The sequence below is a fragment of the Polyodon spathula genome, chromosome 10 (assembly GCF_017654505.1).
Source record: "Polyodon spathula isolate WHYD16114869_AA chromosome 10, ASM1765450v1, whole genome shotgun sequence".
Taxonomy (NCBI): Eukaryota; Metazoa; Chordata; class Actinopteri; order Acipenseriformes; family Polyodontidae; genus Polyodon; species Polyodon spathula.
The window spans coordinates 42066180-42093770 of NC_054543.1; the positions used below are offsets into that span (position 1 = coordinate 42066180).

The 27591-nt window shown below is 36.6% G+C and overlaps 1 protein-coding gene across 2 annotated transcripts in view; it reads left to right on the forward strand.

Annotated features, from left to right (window-relative positions):
• The first annotated feature begins 24951 nt into the window (after window positions 1-24951).
• Window positions 24952-27591, forward strand: part of LOC121322327 (activin receptor type-2A) — a 44186-nt gene continuing 41546 nt past the window's right edge. Inside the window, exon 1 of one of the 2 annotated variants that reach the window (XM_041262140.1) lies at window positions 24952-27011. In XM_041262140.1, the coding sequence (XP_041118074.1) occupies window positions 26957-27011 (55 nt within the window). In that variant the 5' untranslated portion in view covers window positions 24952-26956. The remainder of the gene's footprint in view (window positions 27012-27591) is intronic. The other variant, XM_041262141.1, reaches the window with a different exon arrangement.

Sequence of the window (27591 nt, forward strand, 5' to 3'; positions counted from 1 at the left end):
CCAGCATACCATAATATTACAAGGATATAATTCCATAGCTCAAATAAAAATACATAACCCTTACCATTTTAAAATGTAAACATGCATGTTCATATAATAAGCATGTATGTTCATATATAATTACCTGTATAGAGGAACAGTTCCATGGTCTGTAAATCAAGTGCAGATACAGTATGTATGTATAAAATGCTCAAACTGCATTTTTAACAATAAAAGGAAAAATGTAATGCATACATTAGCAAATGCCATACAAAGATAAAGACAATCAAGAATACAGAATTAGGTTCCCAAGTGTCCACCTAGATCACACAAAGCTGTTTAAAGTGGAAGGGGAGTTATGCCATCTTGGTTCAAACCCTGCTCGCTGCAAGTTGCTAAACTTCGTGTGTAGACACAGGAAGAGCTGGGCAAGGGCTTTATGGTTTAGAGTTACATAACTCTATCTCATCTCCTCATAATAAGCATTACAATGTATTGGAGGTGTAGTTTAGGACAATGTTATTAGAATGTTCTTTATTTCAATTTGAAATATTAATTGTTTTTTTAAAATAAAACATTAAAGAGAATTGAAGAGGTTAAAACCAGAGACACAGCATATAAAGATGGGCACTGTCAGTTAAAGATTTAGCTTTGGATTCAAGACATTTAAAGTAACGAACCCGTCATGATATTTATCAACCACCAGGGGGGAGTTCATTACATTCTATCTCCATTACGAAAATGCTTGCCCTTGAATGTAATCAAGGACATACATTATCTCTCTTGCCAAAATCCCTTATTCTCTGTCTAGAAAGTCGACGTCATGACAAACAAACATAAATAACCGTCTAAGGTCAGAATTAAGTCTCTCTCTCATATATTATATATATATATATATATTATATATATATATATATATATATATATTAGAATATATATATTATCATTTCAATAATTTAAAATATCCACAAATATTAGGACCAGCTCTCTATTGTATTTACTTTGTCTCTTTGGTGGTCATTGTATTGCATTATCAAGGAATGTGTGCATCTTTTTTTTATAAAATGAGGTTATGGTTCCAACTGAATTAAGAGACTGCCCCCTGCAACTATTCCCTTGCCCTCCTTTTGCTATTGTGGACTGGCAGTGCCTGAGTGCATTATTAGGGTTTAATAAGGAAATAGCATATTTTACTTTACAGCAAGGTCCTGGCACAATCTCTTCTACACCTGATAACTAAAAACAATTGTGGTTTTGCACTTGGTTATAAATAGTATTTCTTGGAACATTGTCTCTGCTTAAGTGTTTATCTAATTGTATGTACAATATTAAAAAGTTGTGGTTAATAGGCTTATTACAGTAATGCTTTGGCGTGACTATTTTCGGAACCTGTTTTACAACTTGCAGCAAATAGACAATTCAAATGACATATATTCCTGATCAAAGAAAACGGGAGATGGTAACATTTAACTGAACTCCCCTGTTATAGCGGTTTAGCCTAAAGCAATGGAATATGTCTTAATGAGCAATAATTGTAATACTACTACTCTATTACTTAACTTATTCAGTGTGTACTCCCTTTTAAAGAGATATGCAAATGCATCCTTCCACTCTTAATTTCAACATGCCAGTTTTCTTTGTTATGAGGAAAGTTGATGTTATCAGGACTGGTGGGAAATTGCTGACACTTATTTTCCACATCATCATCTTAGTCTGTATCGGGAACACTTTGGGCCCCATTTAGCTTTATTTAGTAGTTTTCCTTAAGTTAGGCATGTGTAGCTCACCTTCGAACAGTGACCACCGTCGCTGCCATTATTATAAATGCTTTCCTGACACATTACTATATACTACCTGATGCATATGCATTGATCTTATATATATTCCACACCCTCATTATATATATCGGGAATCATTATGGCGCTTGCTCAAACCCAGTATTTAGCTAGCTTTGACTTAAGTTCAGGAATCTGTAGCTCACGTTGGAACAGGGACCTGTACCGTCAGCTTCCTATTCCCCAAACCTAGTATGTAAACTTCCATCTGTAGGTGACAGCATCTCGCTTCCCTCAACCTAGTAACTTTCATCTTCAAGTTCAGCATTCTACATATATACGGATGGTATGCCCTGCAATCCTAGGTAAATGGAGGCCCTTCCTAGTAAGGTTCAGCATCTGCTTCCCTCAAACCTAGTAAACTTTCCTCTGTAAGTTCAGCATCTGCTTCCCTCAAACCTAGTAAACTTTCCTCTGTAAGTTCAGCATCTGCTTCCCTCAAACCGTGTAATCTTTCCTCTGTAAGTTCAGCATCTGCTTCCCTCAAACCTAGTAAACTTTCCTCTGTAAGTTCAGCATCTGCTTCCCTCAAACCTAGTAATCTTTCCTCTGTAAGTTCAGCATCTGCTTCCTTCAAACCTAGTAAACTTTCCTCTGTAAGTTCAGCATCTGCTTCCCTCAAACCCTGTAATCTTTCCTCTGTAAGTTCAGCATCTGCTTCCCTTCAAACCTAGTAAACTTTCCTCTGTAAGTTCAGCATCTGCTTCCCTCAAACCTAGTAAACTTTCCTCTGTAAGTTCAGCATCTGCTTCCCTCAAACCTAGTAAACTTTCCTCTGTAAGTTCAGCATCTGCTTCCCTCAAACCTAGTAAACTTTCCTCTGTAAGTTCAGCATCTGCTTCCCTCAAACCTAGTAAACTTTCCTCTGTAAGTTCAGCATCTGCTTCCCTCAAACCCAGTAAACTTTCCTCTGTAAGTTCAGCATCTGCTTCCCTCAAACCTAGTAAACTTTCCTCTGTAAGTTCAGCATCTGCTTCCCTCAAACCTAGTAAACTTTCCTCTGTAAGTTCAGCATCTGCTTCCCTCAAACCCTGTAATCTTTCCTCTGTAAGTTCAGCATCTGCTTCCTTCAAACCTAGTAAACTTTCCTCTGTAAGTTCAGCATCTGCTTCCCTCAAACCTAGTAATCTTTCCTCTGTAAGTTCAGCATCTGCTTCCTTCAAACCCAGTAAACTTTCCTCTGTAAGTTCAGCATCTGCTTCCCTCAAACCGTGTAATCTTTCCTCTGTAAGTTCAGCATCTGCTTCCTTCAAACCTAGTAAACTTTCCTCTGTAAGTTCAGCATCTGCTTCCCTCAAACCTAGTAAACTTTCCTCTGTAAGTTCAGCATCTGCTTCCCTCAAACCTAGTAAACTTTCCTCTGTAAGTTCAGCATCTGCTTCCCTCAAACCTAGTAAACTTTCCTCTGTAAGTTCAGCATCTGCTTCCCTCAAACCTAGTAAACTTTCCTCTGTAAGTTCAGCATCTGCTTCCCTCAAACCTAGTAAACTTTCCTCTGTAAGTTCAGCATCTGCTTCCCTCAAACCTAGTAAACTTTCCTCTGTAAGTTCAGCATCTGCTTCCCTCAAACCCAGTAAACTTTCCTCTGTAAGTTCAGCATCTGCTTCCCTCAAACCTAGTAAACTTTCCTCTGTAAGTTCAGCATCTGCTTCCCTCAAACCTAGTAAACTTTCCTCTGTAAGTTCAGCATCTGCTTCCCTCAAACCTAGTAAACTTTCCTCTGTAAGTTCAGCATCTGCTTCCTTCAAACCTAGTAAACTTTCCTCTGTAGGTTCAGCATCTGCTTCCCTCAAACCGTGTAATCTTTCCTCTGTAAGTTCAGCATCTGCTTCCTTCAAACCTAGTAAACTTTCCTCTGTAGGTTCAGCATCTGCTTCCCTCAAACCGTGTAATCTTTCCTCTGTAAGTTCAGCATCTGCTTCCTTCAAACCTAGTAAACTTTCCTCTGTAGGTTCAGCATCTGCTTCCCTCAAACCGTGTAATCTTTCCTCTGTAAGTTCAGCATCTGCTTCCCTCAAACCTAGTAAACTTTCCTCTGTAAGTTCAGCATCTGCTTCCCTCAAACCTAGTAAACTTTCCTCTGTAAGTTCAGCATCTGCTTCCCTCAAACCTAGTAAACTTTCCTCTGTAAGTTCAGCATCTGCTTCCCTCAAACCTAGTAAACTTTCCTCTGTAAGTTCAGCATCTGCTTCCCTCAAACCCAGTAAACTTTCCTCTGTAAGTTCAGCATCTGCTTCCCTCAAACCTAGTAAACTTTCCTCTGTAAGTTCAGCATCTGCTTCCCTCAAACCCAGTAAACTTTCCTCTGTAAGTTCAGCATCTGCTTCCCTCAAACCTAGTAAACTTTCCTCTGTAGGTTCAGCATCTGCTTCCCTCAAACCGTGTAATCTTTCCTCTGTAAGTTCAGCATCTGCTTCCTTCAAACCTAGTAAACTTTCCTCTGTAAGTTCAGCATCTGCTTCCCTCAAACCGTGTAATCTTTCCTCTGTAAGTTCAGCATCTGCTTCCCTCAAACCTAGTAAACTTTCCTCTGTAAGTTCAGCATCTGCTTCCCTCAAACCTAGTAAACTTTCCTCTGTAAGTTCAGCATCTGCTTCCCTCAAACCTAGTAATCTTTCCTCTGTAAGTTCAGCATCTGCTTCCCTCAAACCTAGTAAACTTTCCTCTGTAAGTTCAGCATCTGCTTCCCTCAAACCTAGTAAACTTTCCTCTGTAAGTTCAGCATCTGCTTCCCTCAAACCTAGTAAACTTTCCTCTGTAAGTTCAGCATCTGCTTCCCTCAAACCTAGTAAACTTTCCTCTGTAAGTTCAGCATCTGCTTCCCTCAAACCTAGTAAACTTTCCTCTGTAAGTTCAGCATCTGCTTCCCTCAAACCTAGTAAACTTTCCTCTGTAAGTTCAGCATCTGCTTCCCTCAAACCTAGTAAACTTTCCTCTGTAAGTTCAGCATCTGCTTCCCTCAAACCCTGTAATCTTTCCTCTGTAAGTTCAGCATCTGCTTCCTTCAAACCTAGTAAACTTTCCTCTGTAGGTTCAGCATCTGCTTCCCTCAAACCGTGTAATCTTTCCTCTGTAAGTTCAGCATCTGCTTCCTTCAAACCTAGTAAACTTTCCTCTGTAGGTTCAGCATCTGCTTCCCTCAAACCGTGTAATCTTTCCTCTGTAAGTTCAGCATCTGCTTCCTTCAAACCTAGTAAACTTTCCTCTGTAAGTTCAGCATCTGCTTCCTTCAAACCTAGTAAACTTTCCTCTGTAAGTTCAGCATCTGCTTCCCTCAAACCTAGTAAACTTTCCTCTGTAAGTTCAGCATCTGCTTCCCTCAAACCTAGTAAACTTTCCTCTGTAAGTTCAGCATCTGCTTCCCTCAAACCTAGTAAACTTTCCTCTGTAAGTTCAGCATCTGCTTCCTTCAAACCTAGTAAACTTTCCTCTGTAAGTTCAGCATCTGCTTCCCTCAAACCCAGTAAACTTTCCTCTGTAAGTTCAGCATCTGCTTCCCTCAAACCTAGTAAACTTTCCTCTGTAAGTTCAGCATCTGCTTCCTTCCAACCCTGTAATCTTTCCTCTGTAAGTTCAGCATCTGCTTCCCTCAAACCTAGTAAACTTTCCTCTGTAAGTTCAGCATCTGCTTCCCTCAAACCTAGTAAACTTTCCTCTGTAAGTTCAGCATCTGCTTCCCTCAAACCTAGTAAACTTTCCTCTGTAAGTTCAGCATCTGCTTCCCTCAAACCTAGTAAACTTTCCTCTGTAAGTTCAGCATCTGCTTCCCTCAAACCTAGTAAACTTTCCTCTGTAGGTTCAGCATCTGCTTCCCTCAAACCTAGTAAACTTTCCTCTGTAAGTTCAGCATCTGCTTCCCTCAAACCTAGTAAACTTTCCTCTGTAAGTTCAGCATCTGCTTCCTTCAAACCTAGTAAACTTTCCTCTGTAAGTTCAGCATCTGCTTCCCTCAAACCTAGTAAACTTTCCTCTGTAAGTTCAGCATCTGCTTCCCTCAAACCCAGTAAACTTTCCTCTGTAAGTTCAGCATCTGCTTCCCTCAAACCTAGTAAACTTTCCTCTGTAAGTTCAGCATCTGCTTCCCTCAAACCTAGTAAACTTTCCTCTGTAAGTTCAGCCTAGTAAACTTTCCTCTGTAAGTTCAGCATCTGCTTCCCTCAAACCTAGTAAACTTTCCTCTGTAAGTTCAGCATCTGCTTCCCTCAAACCTAGTAAACTTTCCTCTGTAAGTTCAGCATCTGCTTCCCTCAAACCTAGTAAACTTTCCTCTGTAAGTTCAGCATCTGCTTCCCTCAAACCTAGTAAACTTTCCTCTGTAAGTTCAGCATCTGCTTCCCTCAAACCTAGTAAACTTTCCTCTGTAAGTTCAGCATCTGCTTCCCTCAAACCTAGTAAACTTTCCTCTGTAAGTTCAGCATCTGCTTCCCTCAAACCCAGTAATCTTTCCTCTGTAAGTTCAGCATCTGCTTCCCTCAAACCTAGTAAACTTTCCTCTGTAAGTTCAGCATCTGCTTCCCTCAAACCCAGTAAACTTTCCTCTGTAAGTTCAGCATCTGCTTCCCTCAAACCTAGTAAACTTTCCTCTGTAAGTTCAGCATCTGCTTCCCTCAAACCGTGTAATCTTTCCTCTGTAAGTTCAGCATCTGCTTCCCTCAAACCTAGTAAACTTTCCTCTGTAAGTTCAGCATCTGCTTCCCTCAAACCTAGTAAACTTTCCTCTGTAAGTTCAGCATCTGCTTCCCTCAAACCTAGTAAACTTTCCTCTGTAAGTTCAGCATCTGCTTCCCTCAAACCCAGTAAACTTTCCTCTGTAAGTTCAGCATCTGCTTCCCTCAAACCTAGTAAACTTTCCTCTGTAAGTTCAGCATCTGCTTCCCTCAAACCTAGTAAACTTTCCTCTGTAAGTTCAGCATCTGCTTCCCTCAAACCTAGTAAACTTTCCTCTGTAAGTTCAGCATCTGCTTCCTTCAAACCTAGTAAACTTTCCTCTGTAGGTTCAGCATCTGCTTCCCTCAAACCGTGTAATCTTTCCTCTGTAAGTTCAGCATCTGCTTCCTTCAAACCTAGTAAACTTTCCTCTGTAAGTTCAGCATCTGCTTCCCTCAAACCTAGTAAACTTTCCTCTGTAGGTTCAGCATCTGCTTCCCTCAAACCGTGTAATCTTTCCTCTGTAAGTTCAGCATCTGCTTCCTTCAAACCTAGTAAACTTTCCTCTGTAGGTTCAGCATCTGCTTCCCTCAAACCGTGTAATCTTTCCTCTGTAAGTTCAGCATCTGCTTCCTTCAAACCCTCTGTAGGTAATCTTTCCTCTGTAAGTTCAGCATCTGCTTCCCTCAAACCTAGTAAACTTTCCTCTGTAAGTTCAGCATCTGCTTCCCTCAAACCTAGTAAACTTTCCTCTGTAAGTTCAGCATCTGCTTCCCTCAAACCTAGTAAACTTTCCTCTGTAAGTTCAGCATCTGCTTCCCTCAAACCGTGTAATCTTTCCTCTGTAAGTTCAGCATCTGCTTCCCTCAAACCTAGTAAACTTTCCTCTGTAAGTTCAGCATCTGCTTCCCTCAAACCTAGTAAACTTTCCTCTGTAAGTTCAGCATCTGCTTCCCTCAAACCTAGTAAACTTTCCTCTGTAAGTTCAGCATCTGCTTCCCTCAAACCCAGTAAACTTTCCTCTGTAAGTTCAGCATCTGCTTCCTTCAAACCTAGTAAACTTTCCTCTGTAAGTTCAGCATCTGCTTCCCTCAAACCTAGTAAACTTTCCTCTGTAAGTTCAGCATCTGCTTCCCTCAAACCTAGTAAACTTTCCTCTGTAAGTTCAGCATCTGCTTCCCTCAAACCCAGTAAACTTTCCTCTGTAAGTTCAGCATCTGCTTCCTTCAAACCTAGTAAACTTTCCTCTGTAAGTTCAGCATCTGCTTCCCTCAAACCGTGTAATCTTTCCTCTGTAAGTTCAGCATCTGCTTCCTTCAAACCTAGTAAACTTTCCTCTGTAAGTTCAGCATCTGCTTCCCTCAAACCCAGTAAACTTTCCTCTGTAAGTTCAGCTTCCCTCAAACCTAGTAAACTGTAAGTTCAGCATCTGCTTCCCTCAAACCTAGTAAACTTTCCTCTGTAAGTTCAGCATCTGCTTCCCTCATAAACTTAATATCTGATCCCTCAAACCTAGTAATCTTTCCTCTGTAAGTTCAGCATCTGCTTCCTTCAAACCTAGTAAACTTTCCTCTGTAAGTTCAGCATCTGCTTCCCTCAAACCCAGTAAACTTTCCTCTGTAAGTTCAGCATCTGCTTCCTTCAAACCTAGTAAACTTTCCTCTGTAGGTTCAGCATCTGCTTCCCTCAAACCGTGTAATCTTTCCTCTGTAAGTTCAGCATCTGCTTCCTTCAAACCTAGTAAACTTTCCTCTGTAAGTTCAGCATCTGCTTCCCTCAAACCTAGTAAACTTTCCTCTGTAAGTTCAGCATCTGCTTCCCTCAAACCTAGTAAACTTTCCTCTGTAGGTTCAGCATCTGCTTCCCTCAAACCGTAATCTTTCCTCTGTAAGTTCAGCATCTGCTTCCCTCAAACCTAGTAAACTTTCCTCTGTAAGTTCAGCATCTGCTTCCCTCAAACTAAACTTTCCTCTGTAAGTTCAGCATCTGCTTCCTTCAAACCCAGTAAACTTTCCTCTGTAAGTTCAGCATCTGCTTCCCTCAAACCCAGTAAACTTTCCTCTGTAAGTTCAGCATCTGCTTCCCTCAAACCGTGTAAACTTTCCTCTGTAAGTTCAGCATCTGCTTCCCTCAAACCCAGTAAACTTTCCTCTGTAAGTTCAGCATCTGCTTCCTTCAAACCCAGTAAACTTTCCTCTGTAAGTTCAGCATCTGCTTCCTTCAAACCTAGTAAACTTTCCTCTGTAAGTTCAGCATCTGCTTCCCTCAAACCTAGTAAACTTTCCTCTGTAAGTTCAGCATCTGCTTCCCTCAAACTTAAACTCCTCTGTAAGTTCAGCATCCATTATACGGTTATACCTCGACAGAGGTCGTGGGGTTGAGCAGCGGTGTCAGTAACATCAAACCTCATTCAAAAGATAAACACTGGAGATCATGCTAAGGTTTTATTTTTTCACAAAACACATTTAAGCACAATCTTTGTTTGAACAGGAGTGCAATCCTTCAGTCATAGTTTTCTCAGCTACTTTAAATGAAATCTTTTGAAAGGAAAACATTGTTAGATCGTACCCTACTTACAATAAAACTTTTGCTTTCTGTTATTTTATTATCAAAATATAACACAAATATAACACATTATCACTGCAGTTAAACACATATGCTAATATCTGATTTTGCTTTTTTTTTTCTATACAGCAAATGTTATTGATCATACTACATCCCTTATCTCTATGTTAATCCCAGTTGTGTTTGCTCCCAGGAGTGATTGACTGACCCGCTTATTAACATGGGATTGGGATGATGCATGTAATGAAGCAGGTTTATGAGTTCAAGGGCAGCAGAGTTTAAATCCACCACTGTTTACTATTGATCAATAAAATACACTGCTAAAACTATATTGTATTTTTATGTTCTTTTCACAATCATGGCACAAACCAAGGATTTTCCTCTGGCAACACACACTGCTGCTTTATTATATAATGTTCAGGGCTCAATAGTGCAATTATTAAGGTCACTAACGTAGATTTTTATTTTTTACTTATAATATTTATAGGGTAAACGTAACTGTAATTTGAAGAGAAACCTGCCATTTAAAAAAAAAAAAAAACATTTTAAGTGTAGCTATTTTACATGTACCTCTGATCAAAAGCCCAAAATAATAATAATAAAAAAAAGAATCCACACATAGGCATTATGGTTATTTTTCAATGTGCTTCATATATCTTTTATGGTTTTCAGATGTGTAAGCGAAGCTTAGTTCTCTAGGGAATCATTAGCATAACACAAACAACCGTGCTATTGTATGCATCCACATGAAAAAAGATTTTCCTTCGAGTACACTACATGAATCCAAACAGAATACAATAATAAATTGAAACAGAATGCAGATCTCAAAAAGTGTTTGCTTTTTTATCTGACAAGATACCTGATATAACTACATTTGTCTGCCAAACTCTGTTGTCCTTAACCTTTGGAAACAGTCAGGTTTGTAGTGTTCCTTACAAGAGCAAGTCATTATATTATTTACAGGCCTATATGTACAAGAGCGAATATTAACTCACCCTAATATTAACACTAATGCACAAAACCCTAACCCCTTCTCTAAGGCCCCAATGTTACAAAAATAACAGCTATAATAATAATAATAATAATAATAATATGTTTATGAAATGCATATGAAATTATAGCCTTGAGCTTTATTAAGTTTATATTTATTCCAAGTTTTTCCATTTTAATATATATATATTTTTAAGAGGTTGATTCACTTATGCTCTTGGCTTACCAAAAAGCAATTGCAAGACTTCAGTATCTGTATCTCAATTTAAAATTGTAATAGGCATTTCATAAAATGAATTAAATTATTGCTACTTTTTTCCTCCTTTGAAGTATTGTGTTTATTATATGTTGAAATCAGAATCCTGTTAACTCACATATTTTCACCAAATATTTGAATCATTAAACTTAATAAACATTCTCAGCAAAAATGATAATGGCAGTTTTGTAACAATCTGTATTCATGGCTGATATTGTGAAGTCATATTTTATTGAATGTTTTAAAAATAAAATGCTATTTGGTGTGTATCATGCTTTTTTAGTTGCCTGTAAACAGGAGTACATGTGGTACTGATTGATATACAATGTGAGCAATGTAGGGTCAACACAGGGCATTCAGTGACATCATGTAAACTTGTTATTCCCTGTCTGCCGTGACCTGACGCCATATTGATTGGAAAAAGAAGCCATTTGATTACCAGCACGTCATTTCAGCAAGGAGAAAGAAGTTATCCACAAGTCAGGGAAGTCACACCTTCACAGGAAAGCTGCACACATCTTTATTTCATTACACATTTTAAGATTCTAAAAGCCTTTACAGGACAATGGTATTTAACCCTTAAACTGCTGTATTAATGTTCCCCGACAATGCACTTACTGATTCAGCTCAAACTATTCCAGAAGACAGAGCGTTCAGCCTCTGTTCTGACAAAGAGTTCATACTGCATATCCTTCACAATGTCCTTCTGATTAAAAGTAAACCTATGCAAAGTAAAAAGTGACTCCCTGCTGGTATAAATATATGAATCCTGAACCTAATGTTTCACAGTCTGTCAGATTTTGAACATTCGGATTGGGAGGCTTGTAGCACTGCCTATTTACATTTATTTTTAACGACAATCTCTACTGAAGGCATTTATTCCAAGAAATATTAGATTTGCATATTAATCAATCCCATTCAAAACATAAAAAACACACAATATAAACAATACCATGCCACAAAGCATATAACAAATAAAAAAAATATGTATATGTACAGCAGAAATTATTAGGTTCTGGTATGTCAGGTTTTTTGTTTGTTTGTTTATGTTTTTTTGTTTTTTGTATTGTGTGTTTTTTAGACCTAGAATTTAAATTCTAGAATTTCTCCAGATGCGTTATGTCTAGTTTTTGTTTCATGTCTAATTATGTTAACTTGTATTTTGTAATACAGTGGTTTATCATTATATCAAATTTATTTGGCAGACACCTTTATCCAAGGCGACTTACAGGTGTTACACAGTAGTACAGCACACAAGACAGTAACTACCTCAGTGTGCACTTTTACACTAAATGGGGATTAGTTCTGGCCAGACCTTTTTTTTTTATCTTGAGATTAACACCATTAAGTTAGGCAGGTTTGCAAGCTTTGGCTATCTCCTTAGCGTGACTAAGGCAGGAGGTGATTACAGGGATGGGTGTTGCAAGAGCCCAAGTGAAAAATAACACACCTTCTTCTTGTGGGTCGTGGGTGTTTGACACTTTTACCATGTTTCAGAAAAACAGCATAAAATATGTCTTATATGTGTTTTTTTTTTTTGTTTTTTTTTTTTTTTAAAAAAGCTAGGTTTTACCTGGCTAGATGTATACAGCACTTCCGTTTTTTATATATAAAAGTTCCCTATGGATTCTTTTTTAAAAGCCATTGTAATGTTTGTATCCATTATGCTTTACTATTATTATCTCTTTTGCTAGCTCTTTTCATAAAGATTAAATCATTTAGGTAAACTACACCCCGCTATCCACCGTCAAATTCAATGTATGCATACTTGTGAGATCTTAAGGAACAGTCTGACTTTCTTATTACTATTTTTGTAAACAATTTTATTTTTCAAAAACAAACAATGGTACACATTTCACAGTAAATCTGGCCCAGCCCATTAGATATAGGCATTGTGCCAACCAACCACTTAATAAAGACATACAAAATAAATAGAAGTGGTGGGCATAAACTCATGTTATTATTATTTTATTACTTTTAAGTGGAATTCATTGCCATATAATTCAAGGAATTGAATTCATGCTCACATTTTTATGGGTCAAAAGATAAAAAAATACATACATTAGTCTATGTAATCAACCAAAATAAAAATAATAATTACATCTTCTGTGTAGGCAAATGGAAAGTAACCTTGAGCCTGAGGGGAAAAGAGACATACTATTGAACATCCTGTTTTATCCAGGCATGAGTAATACCAGAAAACTTGATACTGTGAATCCTGATGTGTCAAGTTTATAATGGACTTAATCCTGAGGCTATGTATGTGTTAGATAAATCAATCTGCACAATAAATGATGAATCTGAAGTACAATTCATTTGAAATACAGGGTCCAAAATATCAGATTCTGCTTAATAGCTTATTTTGTACCCACGCTGTTAATCAGGACTTTTGATGCCAGAAACTTGATGCACTTTTAGAGGTGCTGGGACGTATTTGTAAAGTATTTAGAAAAACTTCTAAACTAGAACCAAACAACTAAGTGATATATTTCAAGGCCTCGACAGCACTTTTTAAAGATTTTTTCAAAAATTGGAGTTAACACTTTGTCCTTAGCAAGGTAAAGAAAGGTATTTTATAAGAGATATTTCTATGCATAAATCTGGCCAAGGCATGCTGGACAATATTTCTTCTCATCTTCCCTGTAGCTTTGGATTTTTGATGTGCAAAATGCACAAGGACTTCATATATCACTGTGGCACCTTCAATTTGTTAGACATACTGTGGATGTTTATTGGGAGTATTGCCAGATACTGATTTTAACAATGTCTTCATTTAAATAATATCAGTTCTTTAAGTAACCATCCTTACATACTTCAAAGTGACGAATGCTCCTGCTTCTTGTTTCTCTCAGTTCATTCAAATTATATATTGCTAAATTATGACATCATTTGACATTACCGGCAAAGCAGACGCCAAGGACATATGAGCAGATATTGTGTTCTTTAAGGACATTTAATGCATGCTAAACTGCAGCAGTACAATTATTTAAATTGACAAGTGGAATGGTCCTGTTTGGGAGAGTCAGAAGCATACAGTTGCTAGCTCTAAATTATTATTATTTTTTTTTTTTTTTTTTTTTTTTAAATGAATAATTCAAAGGACAACTATGCTTTGTTTCTATTAACCACTGCAAATGAAAGCAAGGAAAAAAAGCTGAGTTCACTGGGAAACAATGGAATGTGGAAAACTAATTGTTCAAGCTTAATTTTAAGTTCCATTTTACAAACAAATTGAAAAAAGGAAGTGTTTCTAGAAGCTTTAGATAAGCAAATAAGTGGGCTTTTGAATATTTGGGGTTTAATATGTATTAGTGTGGAGTGCAATATAAATTCATGTTAATGTTAAATGAATGCAAATGTAAGTAATTGGTAGTTTGTATGTAGTTGCATTGTAATAAATAGAACTTGAATTACTGTATTACAGAAACTAATCACCAAGGTGATAAATGCACAAATTAGAAAGGTAGTATGATTAAACTTTAGGATCGTTATTGTTTCCATTAAAAATCATGTATCTCAGTAAAGGAATGTACTAGAAGCATGAAAACACATATGTGTGTGTGTGTGTCTGTGTGTGTGTGTGTCTCTGTGTGTGTGTGTGTGTGTAGGGATCCATGCTGAGCATTGAATTAACTGCAATTTTACCATGTTGGTAACTTTTACTATCAGCCCTCTTTCATCTATTTGAAACACACCAGTTTAAAACAGATGTGTTTTCTTTCAACTGGAGTAAAAGAAATGAGAGAGCATTCCAAAAATGTTGATTAGTAGATGCCATAAGACTGAAATATAAGACCCTCTGGACTTGAAAGTCTTTTGCCGTATAGCTTACATTTTCTTTTCTAAAGGTTAGAAGCAGGGATTCATTTATTTTACTAAGAGTGCAAGAAATCATTAGACAAAGTAACAGTCAATACATTATTTGGTACTCCATGAATGAAAGGATACATACACACTGTGCCAAGCATTAACATTAATGTGATTTAAGAGATCAGGCTGTAGTATGATTTACAGAAGCTTAACCACAATGCTTGATGAAAAGAGAGGAGCTGAAACCAGAGAAATGACAGAAATGTGGTTCAGTATTTAGAGAAAGAGACGTAGAGGGAAAGGATGTGGTTCGATTTACGCAACTCTGAGTTTATTTCTTCCCGGAAACTGTGACATGGTTTTGAACATGTAACTCTGTATTTATAGATACCAATAAAGGGAAGGGTTGTAGGGTGATTCCCAAACATCTGTATATGACAGATTTTGTCCAGTGCATTTTTTGAAACTACATAGTCTCATCGTGGGGCACAACACTAAAATATCCACTGTATGATTAATAAACTCATAAATACTGATATATTTAATGGCTTCTGCATGCTAGACCCAAAAATCTTTTAGGTAACTTTAAAATAGAAACATTCCTTGTCACAACTAATTATATAAAATTAGAGCTAAGTTTGCCATACTTACAGACAGACAAACAAATTACTCTACTTGTACATCACCAGAGTCTGTAACAATACAATGAATGGTTCTCGAGATATATGGAAACCTCTAAAGCAGAGGTTACAAACTCATGTTTTGATGCAAGTATATCCTAGGGGGTCCTCAAAATGATTAGTCTTGTTTCCCCCGCTCCACCTCCCCCACACCCACACCCACACACACACACAATCCTGCAGCTATTTGTCCATCTGTTCAGGTCAGGATAACAAACTTATCATGCTAGAATTAGTCAGTCACTGCTAGACTGTAACCATGATTTTTACAGCTTATAGGCATGACAATTATATCGAAATAACCTCCTGTATTGTACATATAGTGTGTAGTATTAAGGTATATTTTTGGTTTCATTGGCTGTAGTCCACGGAAACTTCCCAAACACAGAGGTAGTCTTCCCCTTGGACAGGGTAAAATGTGAAATACGTCAGTTTAGATCCCCTCACAATATCCCTATTGCAGGGGATTCTAACCTTTTACTCAGATACTCATTTCTTATGCATTTCAAACTGTTTAAATGTGCTCTAAAAGAGCTGGGAACTATCAGTGTCATGATATTGCCTCTGGACTGGCACTTAGCCCTACAACCTAATCCTTTGGCATAGTCCCCCACTAATCTAGTGTAAATTAACCCAAATTATATTCCTTCAAATTACTTAGCTATGTGCATGTTGGACTGTTTCTTCATTTTCAATGGCAGAAAAAAATCTCTAATGTGTTGTCTGACTCTGGACAACCTGGGTGTTTGAGAAGACATATTGCTCTACAGTACAACATCTAGAACATTCCACCAAAGAAAGGAATACGTGACAAACTGGTGCACATGAACAAAAAACAGCAAAAACATCAGAAATGTGACTATGTGAACATTTTGATTACTGACTGTTTTACTGTTAGGAGTTGTAAGAGATTTGTGATTTAGGATAACTAATACCTCCTGTGTCAGGTTGAGAATTGTCTCATTTAACCACACCACATCTACCTTAGTATTTTGGCTCTCTAGAACAGTTTCCATTTAATCTGTGATAGGGGTATGTTCTGTGTGGAATGAGTGTTCTTCAGAAAGCATTAACATTCACTTTCTCTAAAGCACTTAAGCAGTGCCAGCTAAAATTGTATCCACTGAGCCAAGAAAATGCAAGATTTGTCATGCTGCTCTATGTATTTGTTTATATATCCGATTCTCTTTTCTGTTAATATAGAATGTGTGGCTGTTTGCTGTTAACTGTTTTATTGTTGAAAATGAACACTAAAGTGTTTTATATAATTTTATTTATATAATTATTTAGAGAAAGTTAGTTTGGATTTACAGAAGACATGTAGACTAGAATACTGCTATTTTATATTTTGGTTAACACACTTGGAACACCTCTGTCATACATAGCATATTGTACTCCTAATGGAGTTCTACACAGCTGTGTAGTGAAGCGAATCTATTAAATGCTGCAAGGCCCAGATTAATGAGAGCCGAGATACAAAGTAAAATTAAACTGTATTTGGAAATGCCACTTGCGTCAATTCAAGGACAAGAAATGACAAAAAGCAGGACTAAGTTTAAACAGGTGGCCTGTCTGCCTTTTGACAACTGCTGTGAAGCTTAAGTATTCTTTGAAACCCATATTGATAATCTTCAGAACTTTTAGAACTTTGATTAAAGGTTTATGAATGGATGTAGCATAGTTTGGAAAAACAATGTAAAGAAGCCAAAGAATTTAAAATGCAACTGACAAGTGATGTTTCATGACTATGGTTGAGGGTACAATCATTCCACCATGTATTTATTTTATTCTGACTCACGGTGTTGTCATAATGCAGGTGTAAGCAACCTTGGGAGAATGCATTTCAAAAGACAGGTACAGAAATAAAAAATGAAACTTAATCAATTATTTTAGTTATTTAGTTATGTACGTGGAAGCAGACACTAAATCTCCCACAATCTGTTTAACCAAAATGGCACTAGTCCAAAGGGCTTACAATGCAAAAGGAAACTTTCTTCTCCAATTTTAATTTGGTATTTTTGGCTAAAAAAAAGAGAACCAATGATCACTAAAACATACTGATAGCATGATACAGCATTACAAAACTAAAACAAGGAACAAAAATGCATACATAACTATAACACTGGATTATGTAATACTGACAACCCAATATGTTTTACAACATGTGTGGCTTATTTTATAAGGCGTTTCAAACAGAATATTTTATGCATTATGCATATGTAAAATGCAGTACTTTTTACATCTGCATAGCAGTACAGTACGGTAATAAAAAGGTCAACCAGTGCAAATCTCTTCTTGAGATCTGCTGATGTTTTCAAATCTGTGTGCATGTTCACATAATTGTGTTGGTTTGGTGAGACGTTAAGGCCTTAAAAAAACCACAGAGGTTAGTCCCTACTGATAGACAAGCATTCAAACTACTCTTTAGTGCTGGAAACAAACCTCAACAGTATGCTGTGTTGAGGTGGAATACAAGCTTCTTGCATCAAACAGCATACAAAAGGGGATTTTCTGGGGAAGTGATTAAGCGATACTCAAGTCCCAGTGAATATTTTCATAAAAAATAAATAAAACTTAAAATGTGTGAACAAACTGAACCTTGATCTGTTGTGACACTACATGCTAACTATACCAAGTACTAACACTCCCCTGGTGAGACCAAACACTTTGAAAAGCTTATACATTAACTAAAACAATTGACATAAAAAGCAAAGTGGACTACCGTAGGCAGCTTAAGCCTCAGTTCAACAAAACGCTTTTCTTTGCATGAATAAATCAAATCAGAAAACACCTCAACCCCACTTAAAGTGATTTTTTAAAATATAATCACAATTTTCATAACATTTAATTTCTTATTTATTATGCATGTTCTCTATTGTTGTTCCTGCTTAGATTGTCATTTACCTCACTGACTAATAACCAGTACAGTAAACATTAGCTTCTACAACCACTGAGTCTGCTTCTTAAAGCTGAATTTTTTAAGTGAGATGTTTTGAAAAAGTATTTCAGTGATTTTGTGGAAGAAATTTCTATTTACTATCTCACAGCTGCACATGCCTAGTGGTCATTTCTAAAACCACTTCTCTCATAATAGTATATTAAACATATAAGAAATTAAATATTATAAAAATGTAATTGGTGAAAAGTATCCCTTTAACACAGAGTCTGGCTCTTTTAAAAGAGATGTTGATCTGTAAGGATGAGGATGTCCATTGGATAATAAGATCATTTTCTGTATCATATGCCTCCCTTGTCCAGAAAAAGGTCAAATCTAGACTTTTAATAATGACCATTATCAAATATTTAAACTAATTTGCAGCCCATTCCATTACAGCACCTTTCTAATCATGAAAAGGAATCGTGAATAAATAAACCTGTAGCTCTATTCTTTCCCTTCAGCCTGTTATGGGTTGCTGTGTGGAAATCCACTGCTTTTGGAATTATTACAGGAAGGAAATAGAAGGGTCCATCAGTAAAAAAATGCTAGAGATTGAAAAGACTAAATCATGTTGCTCTAATGGCTCTGAGTGGCCACTTTAAAGTTGAGATAAGCAGGCTTGCTTCAGTACACTATACATCACAAAACCACAACAAATTGGACTAATTTGGTAATCATTGCTCTGAGAGATCACAGTATGTTGACTGAGGATAATATTCACTGTGGGGAAAAGGTTATGCAGATGAATAATGCAGGGTTATAATTGCAAGCTCAGCTTATATATTTACTAACTGGGGTATTCATTAAAGAATGCCAAAAGGTCTTTTTACTATTTTATGCAATATTTAATGTTTAATGCAGTATACTACATATATACTATATGTTATCAATACAATCCATTAAATAATTTACTTGTTTGAGATGCATTTCCCATACAGAGCCTTCTCTTTTAGACATTAATGAGAACCCCACTGGAGTTATCAAGTTACAACCCAGCAACAGTACCAGCTTTCAAATGACGCCAGGTCTGAGAGCGCATTGAACAGAAATACATAGCTAACATTGCATGTAATGCTCTTTTTAGGACTGTGTTAATATTCACTTTGTATGCAATGGACTGTTAATTAACAGGTGATAGAATATATTGAAAACAGTGAGTTTGTAGGTTATGTCAAGCATCAATATATTTTTCTTAATACCAAATGATTGAAAGTGTCTTAACTAACTTTAATTTGAAAGTGTTATAGAAATAATTTGAATATCTAACACAGTTCAATCACACTGACACAACAATGGCGCATTCATTTTTTACAGCTTCGGAAACATAGTGAGCCAGAATTGAACATGTGTGAAAGAAAACGACTGTTAAGCAGTACACAGCGTGTACAGACAGGGCCAACGTCAGGGGTGGGGGGTAGAAGGTGTGCACCCTGGAGTAAATATTTAAATTGTTTTTCTGAACAAACTTTAATAACTAGACATAGAAAATACAGCGGTATAATCTAATGCAAAAGACCAACGCCACTATGACGTCACAAATGTAAACAACCATTGCATTATGGGATTGATTGGGGGAAATCAGCCTCAGTAGTTGTTTTTTTTACCGATGCATTTATTATGAGCAGAGATTACAGAAGTTACTATATCAACGTTTACAGCCATTTATAAACATGCCTAAAGTTAGTTTCCTATTTATTAAATATTCAACTAACTACTTAATTCACAGTCTTGTGTTCATAGTCTTGAACACTGTGTCTGTTGCTCAGCTCTGGGTTTATACAATATACTTGTCAAAGCCACTTTTTTGCATATCTTTTACTCTGAAAATGACAAAGGAACATATGTACAAAATCAGGCCTTTCTTTCACACTATATACAACTTTAAAAAAATTTATATCACTAAGGGCTGAGTTACTGTCCCAATATAAAGATATATTTACTATATATCCTATGAATTAATATACACATTAACCCGCTTAATAAAAAAAAAATGTACAAGATGTCACAAAAGTATACCGAAAGGCCACATAATAATAGTACAGTATTTCCTGCTGGATTTCACAATGTCACATTTTTTTAATTGTCCGTTTTTCGTTAAGCATGGAAACCTACAAAGTGTTTTGATTATATTTCAATATGTTAATGTAACATTATTCAGCAGGCTTCGTTCGACAATGAAGCAGAATGATTGCCATAGCTGTACTGCTACTTCACTGTAATCTATAGGTAAATTACACAACTGTATATGCAATACTGGCAAAATAAAATAAACAGAGCCTTGATTTACGATGGTCTGTACTGTCTATACAGCGAGATTTGTTATACATTTGACAATAATATTAATGTTCTAGTTTAGTACATGTAAGAACTACTGCTTGGAACTTTCTGCCTGAAAAAAAACACAGCACAATGCACAAACTGCATCCCCAAATCACTATCAGCCATAATGCTAGAACAGATAGGCCTACGGAAATAAATGATTTAGCGAACAGGCTAAAACCTGTTCCATTTCCACATTGAACAAGCTGAACTTGTCAGTGTATCCGCCTCACGAAATTCCAGCTTAACAGATGGTAAAAATTCAGTTTTAAAAAAATGACATGCTTTTAGGATATTCATTTGTTAAGGGTGGCGTAATGGTTAACGCTGCTGCTTCAGCGCTCTAGGGTCCTAAGTTTGATTCCGGCCTAGGGGTCTGTCTGTGTGGAGATTGCATGTTTTCCCCATGTTCACATGGGTTTTCTTCAGGTACTCCAGTTTCCTCCCACAGTCCAAAGACATGCTGTTCAGGTTGATTGGTCACTCTAAATTGCCGTCTGTGCTGCCCTGCAATGGACTGGTGTCCCAATTTTGTTTTGTGTTTGATAACATTAATTTAAAAATCCAACTGATTTCTACGATTAATGCATTTTGTGAACATAAGAAAGTTTACAAACGAGAGGAGGCCATGCAGCCCATCTTGCTCGTTTGGTCGTTAGTAGCTTATTGATCCCAGAATCTCATCAAGCAGCTTCTTGAAGGATCCCAGGGTGTCAGCTTCAATGTTTGGATATACTGTTGTTTGATTGATTACTGTATTGTTCACAGTCATCTTAAAATAACGATAGAATATGTTTTGTTGGGAAAAAAACAATGTTTTTGACTGACTTGATGTATTTATTTTCAAAAGGTTGTAACATAATATAAAATAAAAGATGAAGTAGCAGTTCACTTCAATATACACATTGTTACACACACACACACACACATATATATATATATATATATATATATATATATATATATATATATATATATATATATATAGAGTTAGGGAATTCGTTCAAAAGATATGCAATGCACACAATGCTGGTGCCATATAATTTATATTCAACCCATGTGGATAGGATGTATATACTGGTACATGCAGTTAAACATATATAACCAAGCTAGACCATACAGCTTTACCTTTCATAACTTGTCAATTTATGCTAAATGTTTATTTATTTATGTTTTTCTCCTGTAATGTTTTTTTTTCTACAATGTTTTTTCATGGCATACAAACAAAGCTTTTGTTCTGACAACAGATATTTTGTTTTAAACTTGTCTTCCTTGTTCAGTAGCGACAGCCATGCATAATTCCATTGTGTCTTTTTACTACATTCCATTGATTCAAGAGCATATAAACTAGGCCTTGAGCATTAAAAAAAAAATATGATTCTTTCTCATGGATGTACTGTGTGCAGTTCCTGAGACTAACAGATGAACAGCTGAGGCTTTCTTCAGAAGTATTTGTAGCTGTCATTTTACTTTTCCAGTTTTCAAACAGTCTATTCTGTAAAATCTCTTTTATAGACAAGTAAAGAAGCTGTAACTGGAATCAGTTAAGTGCCAGGTGCTAAACAAAAAGACATTGTTTTAGGGTAATTTTTTATCCCGCGGGCACCACAAATGGCATGAACATGGCCACACATGTCAGTGGCAAGAGTTAACACGTACAGAATTATATATAACTTCCGTTTTTGTTTGTCTGTGGCCAACGTTTGTTTGTTTGTTTTTGTTGTTGTTTTTGTTTTGTTTTTTTAATGTCCGTCACCACTCGACATTGTGCCAACCCCTGATCATGACAGAAAAATAGTGCCTCCCTGCTGTGAGCGTGCTAACGAAAGTCAAGGTCATCTACCACACGACAGAGCCCACATCGAGACGGCTCTATCGCTATTCGAAAACGATTTATTTCTTCATTTTCTCTATAATAAAAAAAAAAACAACACTTTAAAACCTATATTTACCTTGAACTTGTGATATTTCGCCAGGTAACATTCCGCTGGGGAAAATAGTCCCTAACATAATTAGAAAATAAAAATGACATACACACAAAGAAAACACTATTACTATTATTAAAATTATTATTATTGCTAACATGTTTATTTATAGGAGTCTTACTCTTTCTTATTATAATTTATCTGGACATGTACAATTGTTTAATACTCCATGTAGCATTGACTCAAAACTTGTTGTTGGAGGCGGGGCGTCATTCAAGCAGGCAGGGAGTGGATTGGCTGGTGCGAAAGAGCTGAAACAGGGCTGGCACTTTGACTGGCTGGTTTTGAGGGAGGGTGTTGTTTGGATCCAGCCGATGACAGAATTGTGGACCAGTCGTGTCTTCCCTGTTGATTTGCTGTCCAGTAACTGCAAATTGAGCCTTCTTTACGGTGTCCTACAAGACATGATTTCCCTTGTCTCTAGACCAGCGACAGAAAATATGTTTAATTAGCTTTTTATGTTATCAGATTAGTTGTAGATTAGAATGTTAAGGGAAAAAAATTGTATTTATGCGCAGATTGATTTCAAAATGTAATTCACAGTTAAGCACTTCAACGTTCCAATGGGCATCTATGCAAAATAGAAGCCCGCTAGATCTGGAAGCTGATTGGCTGTTCGCATAATATATATATATATATATATATATATAATATATATATATATATATATATATTGTATATACAGTGCCTTGCAAAAGTATTCAGACCCCTGACCAATTCTCTCATATTACTGAATTACAAATGGTACATTGAAATTTCATTCTGTTCAATATTTTATTTTAAAACACTTAAACTCAAAATCAATTATTGTAAGGTGACATTGGTTTTATGTTGGGAAATATTTTTAAGAAAAATAAAAAACTGAAATATCTTGCTTGCATAAGTATTCAACCCCCACACATTAATATTTGGTAGAGCCACCTTTCGCTGCAATAACAGCTTTAAGTCTTTTGGGGTAAGTATGTACCAGCTTTGCACACAGTGTCGGAGTGATTTTGGCCCATTCTTCTTGGCAGATTTGCTCCAGGTTGTTCAGGTTGGTTGGACGACGCTTGTGGACCGCAATTTTCAAATAGTGCCACAGATTCTCAATGGGATTGAGATCAGGACTTTGACTGGGCCACTGTAGGACATTCACCTTTTTGTTCTTGAGCCACTCCAATGTTGCTTTGGCCTTGTGCTTGGGATCATTGTCCTGCTGAAAGGTGAATTTCCTCCCAAGCTTCAGTTTTTTAGCAGACTGAAGCAGATTCTCTTGCAGTATTTTCCTGTATTTTGCTCCATCCATTCTTCCTTCAGTTGTAACAAGATGCCCAGTCCCTGCTGATGAGAAGCATCCCCACAGCATGATGCTGCCACCACCATACTTCACTGTAGGGATGGTGTGTCTTGAGGCATGGGCAGTGTTAGGTTTGCGCCACACATAGCGCTTTGAGTTTTGGCCAAAAAGCTCTATCTTGGTCTCATCTGACCACAAAACCTTTTCCCACATCGCAGCTGGGTCACTCTCATGCTTTCTGGCAAACTCCAAACGTGCTTTCAGATGGTACTTTTTGAGTAACAGCTTTCTTCTTGCCACCCTCCCATACAGGCCAGTGTTATGCAGAGCTCTTGATATGGTTGACTGGTGCACCATTACTCCACTCCCAGCCACTGAACTCTGTAGCTCCTTCAAAGTGATTGTTGGCCTCTCTGTGGCTTCTCTCACAAGTCTCCTTCTTGTTTTGAGGGACGGCCTTTTCTTGGCAGTGCCTGGGTGGTGTGATGCTACTTCCACTTCCTGATTATTGATCCAACTGTGCTCATTGGGATATCCAAACACTTGGATATTATTTTGTACCCTTTCCCTAATCTATGCATTTATATAACTTTATCTCTAACTTCTGTAGAATGTTCTTTGATCTTCATTTTCCTTCAGATTCACAGCCTTACCAGTGATCCTTCAACAGTGGGGTTTTTATCCAGAAAATGTGACAGCAATTTGAATGATTTACAGGTGGAGGCCAATGGTAAGGTAATTGTGTCCTCGTTAGGCAATTTCTTTCATCGGTGCAAACTGGGAGCTTCCACAGCACAGGGGTTGAATACTTATGCAAGCAAGATATTTCAGTTTTTTTTTTATTTTTCTAAAAAATATTTCCCAACATAAAACCAATGTCACCTTACAATAATTGATTCTGAGTTTCAGTGAATAAAATATCAAACAGAAGAAATTTCAATGCACCATTTGTAATTCGGTAATATGAGAGAATTGGTCAGGGGTCTGAATACTTTTGCAAGGCACTGTATATCATTTTGGGAGATAGTCCTAAATGTTCTTTGTCAGCCCAGCCCGGAACATGACTTGATCCTTTAGCACTGCCTGTAGATATACCCAGTACATTTTTAAAGCTGCATTCAGTGTCTTTCCCTATACATTCCCTTTTCATTTTTTTTCATTTTTGAAACTGTTGCTTGTTAAAAAAAAAAAAAAAAAAAACTATCCAAGCTATTAATACAGGTATGTGTTAATGCGACTAAAATGTATTATTATCAATTCCTAGACAAAGTAATCCAACCTGGTCCACTTTTGTTGGGGATTATACATGTCATAGTTTTCACTTACATATAAAGAGCAGGATAAAAAAATTAATGCAAACTTCAGTAAAAGGTAAATCCAATGACAGCAGTGGGCTATGGGCTAATGACCTTGGAATAAAATATTTATTTTGAAATGTGAGCCCTTCGATCAGTCTTAATGCATATACAAAAAAAAAAAAAAAAAAAATGCTTGCGGAGTAATATGATCGTTAGAGAAGCAATTGCTAATAAATAAAATGCTGAGGTGGCCATAGGATTAAATTTTTTGTTGTACTCACATTTCACTTGTGGTTGGTTTGAATTTCATCCAAAAACAAATACTGAAAAATAAAAAAAAATAACACAACCCTCCAATGGAGAATGATTTATTTAAAGGGTACACGCATGTAAAACCGGTTTAGATGATAAAGCACTTGAGAATACAAAACAGTATTTACTGACTGACAACTAAATGACAGCAGTGGCTTTACCCTCACAGACTGAAAGTACATTTTATCTCAGTTGACCTAAATGCTGTACAAATCATAGAACATTTGTTTTTACCCTACAATTCTTAGTCAAGTCTAACTGCAGGAATTAATAAGGAGTTTTTAATTGGTTTACAATTTGCATTAGCAAGAAGTGAGCTGTGGGCTTTGAAGTCACGTTTTTACTGCATCAATCTCAAACTAAAAAGTGAAATCAACAACAACAACAACATAACACCGTAGTACTACTATCCACATTACACATTCTCACTGAGTTAAACAGAAAGCTGGCTTATCACACGACAGATCATACAAAGCAGTGACTATCATTTCGCATGCGATAGGACATTGCGCCTATCAATCAGAAACTGTCTTTGAGTGACATTTGATGCCTCGGTGCTTTCTAAACATGTCCTTTGTGCGATTGGTTGTTTCCATGCCTTCTGGCGGCTGGTGTGGTTTTTTTGCATTTCGATTTGACGTGCGGTGATGTCAGTCAAGGGTGTTCGCTGCAGAATTGCAGTTTGCTATCCGCGTTGAAGGTGGAGAGGAGAAGTGGAGGAGGAGATATAATAAACAAAAACAATCCGTGCTGGTCGCCATCTTGAATCTGGTCAGTTTCGCTGAATGAGAGAAAAAAAAAGACAGGAGGAATAAGAAACTGTAACACCGCCAAGTAGATGACAGCAGTAGCGTTCATCAACTTCCCATTCAAAAACAAAACAACCTCGTATTCAAAGCGTACACCTTTTGACCATTTATATTGTGCGGTTTGTTGTATCTACAAGAATAAAGTTACTGAGAGTGGAGTTTAAAGCATTTAATTTAGACTTGACAACCAAGAAGTCGAGACGAGAGAGCGACATCAGGAATGTGCGGTTTTTTTGTTTTTGTTTTTGTTTTATCTTCTAACACAACAAAGGAAAACCAGCTTTCGCTTTTTAAAACGATGAACCCTTTGGTTTTCAATGATTGCGATATGTTTTTTTTTTACTCGTAACTTGTGAAATTGCGGACTTGACAGCAAAAAGAAGAAACGTTTTTCAGGACAAGGACCTCTCACGGATAAAGTGGATTTTGAAAGTAATCTCTTCCAGACAATTATTTACACAAGAAGTGTATCCAGAATTCATAAATGTGAATGTGTGTTGTTATCACCTTACATTGATTAAAATGATGATGTTACACTAGTGTCAGAATCCATTAGGAACTCGGGATATGAAATGCAAATCCTAAAATGCCACCGGACTGTACGGAGATGTCTTTTTAATCTATATTGCTGCTGGAATTAATTCAATACAAAAAAACAAAAACAACAACAAAAATAAAAATAGAAAAAAAAAATGTTTGTTTATTAATGCAATAAAACATTCACCGAATAAGGTGTGTTGTGGCATATTTTGAACGTTTTCTTTTTGCTTGGTTGTATCATCGATTTCGTCTATTTGTAATCGTTGGATGCAACAAGCTACGATGTGTTCTGCAAACGATTCTATCTAGGTAGTATACATGTATTTTGAATCTGTGGATTTGTCAACATCTTGCAATTTGAAAGGGGGGATCTTCAACAAGTGTATATCTGAGGATATTTTAAAACATGCCCAAAATGCTAATGCATTCATCCAGCCAAATGACACATGTCTTTTGAGTTCATTTCTGTGCAGAGAATCCAGAAGGGGGCCTTTCTTGCAAGGACCTGGGCTTTTGCCAACGTCAACTTATTTGTCAAAATATTTTTTTCTTAGCATTGTTTGGATTTGTGGATTTTAAGCGTGATATTTGCATAAAGAACACATGTACCCAGTTAAATTGAAATAAAAACATTGAATGCGGATGGACATCCTTGGCTTTTGAGGGTGATATCATTTTTAGGATTTTAAAACAAGGATTTGTACCGGCTTGAAAATGGGAGCAGCTACAAAACTAGCCTTTGCAGTGTTTCTCATCTCGTGTTCCTCAGGTGGGTGCAGTTTAAATGATTTGCTGTAGTTGGGTCCAGATTTTTTTTAAATATATATATATTGCACATGCAACATTTGTTTTCTTGTTGTGTAGTCAGCACTGTGTGTTATATTTCTAATACAGCTGTTCATTTATTTCACGGTACAGTTAACAAAGCGACGATCGAATTTATTGGCCGCTTACCAATGGAATGCAACCGTCTCTCTCGGGGCTTTGATTACAGATGGTGTGCAGATAAACCTTGAACGAGTTAAAATGTTTCGTAAACGGCGTCTATTTGGAAACTTGCTCAATTTTTACAATAGCATTTGCCGTTAATTATATATATATATATTTATATATATGAATATATATATATTAATATAAATATATTATATATATAAAACTATATAGTAGAATACTGACTGGATTGAGTTTGATTCTAAAGGAATAAAACAGCATGCCATATACAGTCAGATCCTTTGCCTTATATTTAAAGATAATATTTGTTTATTTGATTTAGTTTACCGGTATTTTTCTCTTTTTTTTCAGGAACACCGATCAAATTATGTCAATACAAACCTGCTTAACAGTATTGT